At 44.3% G+C, this 9,433-nt stretch overlaps 1 protein-coding gene across 1 annotated transcript in view; it reads right to left on the bottom strand.

Moving 5' to 3' along the window:
- The window catches only part of UPK1B (uroplakin 1B), a 12,779-nt gene that overhangs the window by 2,368 nt on the left and 978 nt on the right, over window positions 1–9,433 (bottom strand). Inside the window, exons 2-5 of the mRNA XM_007449128.1 lie at window positions 8,953–9,153; window positions 6,547–6,621; window positions 5,523–5,645; window positions 3,442–3,621 (exon numbers count right to left, since the gene is read on the bottom strand). Coding sequence (XP_007449190.1) covers window positions 3,442–3,621; window positions 5,523–5,645; window positions 6,547–6,621; window positions 8,953–9,153 — 579 coding nt within the window. The remainder of the gene's footprint in view (window positions 1–3,441; window positions 3,622–5,522; window positions 5,646–6,546; window positions 6,622–8,952; window positions 9,154–9,433) is intronic.

Raw genomic sequence — 9,433 nt, 5'->3', positions numbered from 1 at the left:
GAATGCCTAGGAGATGCCATGACCAGGCTGGTTTTGTGAACACTGAGATCCAGAGAGAAATGTCTTAGAAAGGCTGACCTTGAAGTTTAGGCCCCGCCCAGGGTCTCCAGGTAGCCACTTGAAGTTCTATCCTTTCTAACTCTGCCCCAGTCCCTGGTTCATCCACTTGCATGTCCTGCTTTTGCTATATACGCCTTGATTTCTCCCCCATTTACACCTCTCCATCTACCTGACTCCACCACTCACCTAGGTGCTCCAATGAAAAATCTTGGAATTATCCTTAACTGTTTTTCTCTTAAGTGAACACTTTTGGGTTTAAAATATATCTCAAATCCAAACACTTATTACTTCCTGCTACCACCTTGGTCCACCACGGCCTCACTTCAGGATTCCTACAATCGCCTCCTGGCTGGTTTCCCTGAGGCCCGAGTCCACCCACGGTGCCCTACTAGTCTTTGTACAGTGCCAGAGGGATCCTTGTAAAACATGTCAGATCACTTCACCTTCCTTCTCAAGACCCTCTGAAAGTTTCCCACCACCCTTAATATGAAATTCTAAGTCTTCACAATGGCTACGAGGTGCTGTACGATATGGCCCTGCCTCTTTCTGTGACCCCAGCCGCCACCAGAGGAGGTTGTTTCACTGCAAAGCTAATGAGCTTGGGCTCAGGGCTGCTTCCTTGCAAGACCTTAGAACAAGTGCCCGGCACAAAGCAGGCACCTGATTAGGATGAATGGAATGTGATAAGAAGTAATAATTACAACAATATTATTTGTGACACACTTGATGGTTCACAAACACTCCTATATCCATCACTCATTTGATCCCCCTGACAATCCTGGGAAGTGGTCGTTTGTCCAATAATATGTATAAAAACCCACTTATGCCAGGTGCCAGGCACTGGGCTGGGCATTCAGCTGTGACAAGGCAGAAATGTGTGTTGCCCTCATGAAGCTCACAGACAAAAGCTCCAGCTTTTCACCTCTTCTCATTTAGTGCCTTTCATGATGCTTTTTTCTCATTGTAGTGGTGCTTACCTTGATCTTCCTTAGTTCCATCACAATGCTCTTGAGGTGTAGTGATTAGAATTTGCACACAGCATTTTGGGGGCAGATGAACCATGATGTAAGAACATATATATTTGCGTCTGACATGCTACGTGACATTTGGTGGGTTTCTATTCTTACTACACTTGTGACAACTTCCCTAGTTTTGTTAGCCTTTCTTTGTGCATTGCAGATCTCGCAAAGCTACAATTTGGATGTGAAAAAGAGTCACTCACCTCTTCATTTGCCCACCCACCAAACATTTATTGATGCCTGCTTTGTGCCAGGCATTATGCTAAGTACTGAAGATACAGAATTGAAGGATGCATGGTCCTCAAGGAGACTCATAGAAAAAATAGGCTTGCAAACAAATAATTATATTTCAAGGTATCAACTGCAATAATAGAAGTAAAGTATATGAGGTACTGAGGTGGCATACTTTGCTTTGTGGAAAAGGATTGTTATAGGAGAATTAGCAGGACCTGTAACTCGGAGAGAATGGTGGCATGTGGGAATCTGGGAGACCAGGGTAGGGAGAAGCAGGAAGGATGAGTAGATAAGAGATTATGTCAGGGGTGAAGAATGAGTGAGATTGAGAAAGTAGGAGCACAGGGAGTCAGGGACAGAGAGGAATTTCAAGATGCAGGAATTTGGTGTGGGAGTACTGCTCAGTGACATGACTTTGTAGTTGTGGTACAGCTAGTGGGTAGAGGAGGTGGTGAGTCCAAGGACTGTTAGGAAGGGTGTGACAAAAGTGTCCCTTATTACTAGAACGTTCTATGTGTGAGGGAAAATAGTGTGGCTGTGAAATAAACCAATCATCTGATGGCAAACATCCTTTTTGGTCTCTTTCAAAGATATGATACAGTTTGTATGGAATTACAATCCAATCAAGATACGTCTGCATGGACTAGTTCCAAGGTTGAAATGTTAAAAGCAGTTTATTATCCCTCAGAGTGATCGTTATATTGCATATTGTGATTATAGGCAATAAATTTAATTTTTTTAGCAGTCTGAATATAACTAATTAAAATGATACCAAAACAATGTTGCTAAAAGGCTAAATGATGGTTGCTCTGAACAACTCTGCAAAATAATCTATATCACTCCCACGTCATTTTCCAGATTAATGCAACCAATCCTAGTCCAGGCACCCTTCCAGGGGTGGCATGAAGGCCAGCAGTGTCGTGTCGTTCATTCTGAAAATGCATTTTGTATTATTTCCTGCAAGACCAAAGAGTCTGGCATTTCTCAATTATTTAATGTACTGGCACACAACTAGCTTTCCTCAAAGTGGCAATGCACAGCAGTGTAACATTTCAGAGGCTGACTTCAAGTGTATGAGGATTCTCTTCAGGGCTTTTTGGGATTATTACCAAGTTCTTTCTTGGCTTAGAGTCTGGGCTCTGGAGCCAGGCTGCTAGCATTTGAATCCTGACTCTTCCATTTACCAGCTGCATGACCTTGGGCAAGGCAATTATTAGCATCTCTGTATCTCAGTTCCTCTTCTGTAAAATAAGGATCAAAGTGGCACTACCCACTGAGCCTTAAATGAATTAATATCTGTATTGTACTTGGAGCAGTGTCTGGCATTTGATAAGTACTCAGTTGATGTTTGTTTTCATGATCATCATATCATTCTCATCAGGCTGGAAACACTTTTTCAAAAACCACTTGTGGGCTTCCCTGGTGGCGCAGTGGTTGAGAGTCCACCTGCCGATGCAGGGGACACGGGTTCGTGCCCTGGTCCGGGAAGATCCCACATGCCGTGGAGCGGCTGGGCCCATGAACAATGTCCGCTGAGGCTGTGCGTCCAGAGCCTGTGCTCCACAACGGTAGAGGCCACAACAGTGAGAGGCCCGCATACCGCAAAAAAAACCAAAAAAACCCCACTTGTATGTGAATTAGCTTCTACCCAAATCACCAATGTAATTATTTTATTAAGACTATCCTACATTACCACTGAATGAGGCAGGTGGGTGTACCATTACTGCATCTACCCTCAGCAATTGCGATTGCTTTGGAACTGGCAAAACATTACTTTTGTATATCATCCCTTTCAATTTACATTTTGCAAAAATAGAGCAACTCTTTGATATAAATATTTTTCAAAATACTAATTCTATACATTATACAAATAGTGTTCATTTAAACAAAGTTGGATTCTGCTATTGCAATTCTTGCTTCTGTTCATTTATTAAAATGTAAAATTTCTCAGATCAGCCCTAGATTAGCACTTACATTTTACTAACAGAGAAGGAAATAGTTAACATGAGGTTTAGGAAAAAGGATGCAGAATTCCTTAGTGAGAGACTATTACCTGCAGTTAACCAGTGTTTTCTTCATAAAGAGCAGAAAAACCTCCTGGCAGGTCTTGGGAGAAGCAAGGACTCACCTGATTGTGATAGTATCCAGGTATCCCTAGTTTGCAGGCCTCCAGGTTGAGAGGTTCTTTAAGGTTGTTCATAACACAGCACTGACGAGGCCAGGGGTAGTCGGCATCGTTATTCTCAGTCCGGAAGGCAGAGGTGTATTTCTGCCAGTCTGATGGTCCATTTACACCACAGCAATTGTCCTGTCAGCACATGAGAGAAACAAAATTCTCTTCCATAAGCCTTGCTAGAGCCACCAAGGTGGCAACTGAGACTTTATGGAGAAAGAAGATATGGAAATTATACCGTATCTTACGTTTACTAAAAATCCCCTAATGAGAACTGAAGGTGTTTTTAAGGTATTACATTGTAGAGTTTGCAAAATACTTTTACATTTATTACCTTACTAGCCACTAATGAGCTCTGTAGCCTTTGACGAGTTAAACTTTCTAAGCCTCATTTTCCTTAACTGAATTGGGACAAATATAGTACCTACCTCACAGAGCTGTGTGAGGAATAAATTAATCAATACATTTAACACGTTTAGCACAATGCCTGGCCCATAGTAAACCCTTAAAAAATGTTAATCATTATTAGTACTACTATCTTGATACAATAATGTGAGAGGGTTATAATTATTCTCATGTTACATATGAGCAAATTGAGAATCAGAAAATTAAAATTTTTGTGGTGAAGAAATCACGAGTAATTCTTCTTGTTTTACTTTTCTTTATTTTTAACATTTTCTGGAGCAATTATGTATTAGTTTTATAATGGGGGAAAATAAACTGGAAAAAATAACCAAAACCTAGTGGCACATGGTTATGCCTCTACATAGGAAAGGAAGATCACTTAACACATAGCTCATATTACTCTGCATAGAATTGAGGATAGGGGATAAAACACAATTCACTTCACTTTCCTTCCATTTTATAAATTCTGCTAAAATGTTTCAAGGGAAGAAATAAATACTACTGCATCTCTCAACTTTTAAGATAAATATATTCAGCAAACTTGGTGATAAAGTGACTATCTTAAAAGCATGTCCTGTTTTGCCACTGGATTATGGAAAATATCTCACCAAAGAAAATAATCATTCTGTAATTTGACCTGAGCATTTTGGGGGGAAATGGTTAAGTTTGAACCAGACTTTTTTCAGACTGGGCTTTATAAAGTTGGTAAGTGGATTTTCAAATGTGTGAGCATTCACATTTTCATTTGAAAAGCTGAGTTCTTTGCTAACATAGTGGGAAAAAAAATACTTGACTTAGAAGAGTGATAGGAAGTGAAAAAGTGGCCAATAGACTGGAGGTCCTAATGGGCTAAAAAACTATAGAACAGGAATATTAGACTAAATGAAGGAAATTTTAGAAGATAGAAGGTAAAGAGAGAGTTCAAAGAAGGGGTGAAGGCTATAAGGGGGTTTGCTGATGTTGGACTGGGAAACATAGGTGGTTGGGTGGGGAGGGGGTCGGGGGCGACCTTGGGAGAGTTGGGTCACACGAGGTCTTATGCAGGGATAAGAATTTACATACTTACGACAGTGTAGGGGTGAGAGTGGGTATTCTGAAAGACTTGTACTTTTGATGGTATTTGAGGTAAATGTGGATATAAGGTTACGATTGCCAGTTAGAGAAAAACAGGTGATCAAATCAAGTCATAGCCTCTGGTCCCTAACAGGACTAGCCCACAGGTGTGAAAAGGTACTAAACAAGCAAAACAGACAATAATTGCCACTTGAGTTCACTGTCAGGTGGAGGCAACATTTTTTTAATGTAAGTGATGCTTGAGTTCTAAGAGGCAGAGTGTGTGATTAATCTAAATTTCTTACCAATGTCATTACTCCTATAAATGGAAGCTAATCAACATCATGGCTTAAAATAAAATATAGATCTAGGGGTCCCACTGAGTCATGTGTACACCCCCTAGTCCCTGCCAATAAATGAGAGGAATAGAGGAACTTGCCTATGTCAAGTCTCTTTGTGAAGGAAGCCCCCTTGGAGGCAGTGGTTCCCACACTTTAACTTCATTCCTAACCATCCATATGCTCTTGGATACTGGGTTTAGGTACCAAATGGCATCTCCCCAGGACTGCAGGCATTACCTGGAGCATGAGCCTGTCCCAGGTCTTGGTGACTCCATTGTTTTTCCACTGGTCATCATTGTTTGGAGGACTGTTGTTTTGGTACCTCTCCAACATCTGCTTCAGGAAGAGGTTGGGTGTGAACTATTATGGGAGGAGGCAACACAAGAGGAAAAGTTAGCACAGTAATCCTCAAGGAGGCGAAGTGATTTGCTCGGCATGTTGCTGGGGTCCCTGAACATTGTCTCCTGGAGTAAAACTGAGCTCAGAGTCACGAGTAGGGCTGGCGGTGGGAGTAAGGCTGCTCTGGGTGGCGGAAGTCCCCCTTGTAGAGAGAAGACCCCCATCTCCAAAGAAATTCCAATGAGATAAGGGTAGACAGGCATTGTGGGGTGGCCTAGGCCAGGGAATGGAAAAAAGGAGAGAAAGCAGGGTGCTGGATGGGAGGATGTCTCAGATGTGGTGGATTACTGCTCATCCCAGTGGAAGGCCAGTGGCTGTGGCAGAGTAGTGAAGAGCACGGCGGTGCAAGCTCGGGCCCTGGGAATCACACGGCCTGGATTCAGGATCCCACTTTCACTTACCAGCTGTGTAACCTTGGACAAGTTACTTTATTTTTTAAGTCTCATTTTATTTTTATTTATAAAATGAATACCTATTTCATAGGGTTACTATGAGGAGAAAAATTATATATTTATTATTTATTTATTTTTTTTGCGGTACGCGGGCCTCTCACTGCTGTGGCCTCTCCCGTTTGTGGAGCACAGGCTCCGGACGCGCAGGCTCAGCGGCCATGGCTCACGAGCCCAGCCGCTCCGCGGCACGTGGGATCCTCCCGGACCGGGGCACGAACCCGCGTCCCCTGCACTGGCAGGCGGACTCTCAACCACCGCGCCACCAGGGAAGCCCTATATTTATTATTAATATGCATATTACAATGCCTGGTATAGGGTAAGGGCTTAATATGTGTCAGTTATCACAGTGTTATGATGGTAATGATGATTCATATGGTCATTTCTGCTCTGTCTTTTGAGGTTGTACTCACAAAGTCTCGTTGTGTTGCTGCTGTGATACAAGATGCCACTTCAAAGCCATATACAATAAACATCAGAATGAAATACTGGAAGGGAAACAAATGGAATACAAGAATTACATCTACCTCCAAAGAGAGTTTTTTGTTTTGTTTTGTTTTGTTTTTACAAATAACTGCTATGTTTTCTGTAGCACACTCACCTAAATATAATTATCTGATCATTTACATAATTATTCAACAAACCCCCGTTGATCAGCTGCTTAGAGCCAGACTTGGTGCTAGGTGCTAATCAGATCAACTCTTCTTTCCCCAGAGAACAAACAACTATTGAATACAAAGCTTTCTCAGCTCAGTACCCTGCATTTCCATTTTAACTGGGAAAAACATACAAGAGAATGAACTGGTGTGTGTGTGTATGTGTGCATGTGTTCGTCCAATGGCTGGCAAGAGAATCAGTGTATCACACACTATGTAGAGCCTCATAACTCCCCTCTCACTGGGAGACATTTTCTTTATGGTTTACTGAGAATGGAGGATTACCGAGGTCAAAGATGAATAGGGCTCTGTCTTCCCTCTTGGCGACGTCCAGTCTTATCAGAGAGGAGCAGCCAGCCTCCAGGTACACAGCTCTTCACCAGCATCTTCTCTCACTCACTCCCACTCCAGTTGCATCAGGTCAGTTGAGTGAAACAGCGCATCGTGTGTTTTGTTGCTGTGTGTGTGCGCGTGTGTGTGTGGTAGGGTGCGCATGCACACGTGATGGCTCCACAACACACTGCCCCTGTTTATGGCTGGCAAATATCTGAAGGACAAATGTTCTCTGAAGCTGGGACGGGGACTATTTGCAAGAGTCCTGTCTTTGCTGTCTTCAGCCTTGCACATACGCTTATGGTGCTTGGGTTCTTCTGCGGAAGGGGCGCTGCGGAGGTGTTAGCGGTGTTAGCGGTGTTAGCGCAGGAGAAACGGTTCTTTCTCCCTGGGCGGGGGCGGTTCTCAGAGCGGCACCCTCTTGCCCTAACCATTCCGCTCAGAAAAAGGCTTTGGCTACTGTTAACTCTCAGTTAACAGCAGGAGCCCCTTCAGAGGCCTCATAACATTGCCCCCCTCTGTATTAGCGGCTGCCCTGCTCTTTGTCCAGAGCTTTGCTGGCTCCCTTTAAAGAGGCCCAGAAGCCCCTTAGAGACGCTCCAGAAAGGAGGCACAGGGTGTAGGTGTTCTCTCCTCCAGCCGCGTGGAGGGCGCGCTGCTCCATCTCTTTGCCAGGCATGGTGAAGGATGTTCCCGGCTGTGAGAGACACACATGACTGGCCCAGAGTGAGGCTGGGATGCAGCTTAAGCTCGTCTCTAAGGACACCTGCCCCTTCTTTACCTTTCCCTGCATTCTTTAACCCCACCCTGAAAAAGTGGGTTCTTTTGCCCTGGAACTAACTCACACTAAAGACCCAGGGAATGTAAACATTCTACATTCCCTAGGTACCAGGATGATGTTAGTTCACAGGAAAAGCCAACCAACAAGCACCTTAGCTTGCTGGACTCGTTCCATGAAGGTGGAACTCAGGTCCTGCAGCCTTTGGCTAGGAGAGTTATTTCAGGTAGGGAGTGGGGATGGGGCTCCATCACAGGGTGAGAAACTGCTGTCCTGAGCACAGGGGAAGGGAGTAAAAGTTTAGACCCAACACCGAGGGTTCTTAGCCCGGCTGGCTGCAAATTTGCTCCCATCTGCAAAGGCAGGGCACAACCTGCTGTCTGAGGTTTGGGGCAGAAGCCTCCCTATGGGTACACAGAGTTAGAGCCTCCATAGACAGGTGGGAGTTGCAGCTGTTCTCTACATGTTGCCCAGCATGGGTTTCTAGGGTCCCTAAAAAGCAGAGTGAATGCATGAAATTGGAAGTGTAGGCCATCCCACAACATCATCAGCCTTGAGCTCAGAAATGTCTACAAAAGCTCATGCTTTCTCTTAAAAATTCGTGCATATTTTGTGATTTAGATCCTAATATATCAACACTTGATTACTATTAAAACAATATTTTAAACTACTTACTCTCAAGAGAAAAAGTCTAATTATCGAGTTCTCACTGTCTCTCCTTTGGCCTGTGTAGCTCCTGGCTGTATCTGCTGGGCCCATGCAGACACCAGTCAGAGAAGCAAAGATCTGGAAAATACTCAACAGACCTCCAGGTGTCTCCCCTTCAGCTTCTCTTGTGCTGGACTCTTCTGGACTTCCCATAGAGGAGAGCATCTTTGACCCCAGTTGGATAATCTTCACTGCAGGGAGGGTCTTCCCCTCTACTCTCTCCTCACCTGGCACTCTGTGCTCCCACCTACCCCACTGAAAACCGAAGCACTGAGCTCAGGGAAGAAGAAACAATCCATCTAAATTGGTCCAGGAGAGAAATGTAGAGAGTTTTAAGGTCTTACCACCAGAAGAAGTTTCCTGTTGGACTTCATGGTGCCTACAATGCCCAGGACAGACAGGCAGAAGAGGCAGATGCCAACAAACATGCCGATCCAGGCTGCCCCATAGATGTCATCATTGTCAGTGGCTTCAAGCAGCGGGTAGAGGCTTTGTTGGTCGGATACAAAGAAGATGCACTCTGCAGTCAGGGCGATGCCGCACATCTGGAGGCAGAGGGGGTTCTGTCAGGCTGGCGGCCATTAGAGCGGCACTGGGAAAGGGGTAGAGGAGTAGGGGCGTGGTGGTAAGAGAGACTAACTCTGTCCCCTGCATAGGCTTTAAGCAACTGACTTAAACTCCTCATTGCCAGGAAATCAAACAGCTCCTTCCATCCTACGTATTGGTTCCATGCCTCCTTCCACATTTCGCTCTATCCTCTCGCTCTTTGGCAGGAGACCCAGACAATTTCAGACCATCTATAAAACCCCTGGGGCATGAACCGCT

Source organism: Lipotes vexillifer, unplaced genomic scaffold (genome assembly GCF_000442215.2).
Source record: "Lipotes vexillifer unplaced genomic scaffold, Lipotes_vexillifer_v1.1 scaffold999, whole genome shotgun sequence".
Classification (NCBI taxonomy): domain Eukaryota; kingdom Metazoa; phylum Chordata; class Mammalia; order Artiodactyla; family Lipotidae; genus Lipotes; species Lipotes vexillifer.
The sequence above is the reverse complement of the archived record's forward strand: the minus strand, read 5'-3'. Positions and strand labels throughout refer to the sequence as shown.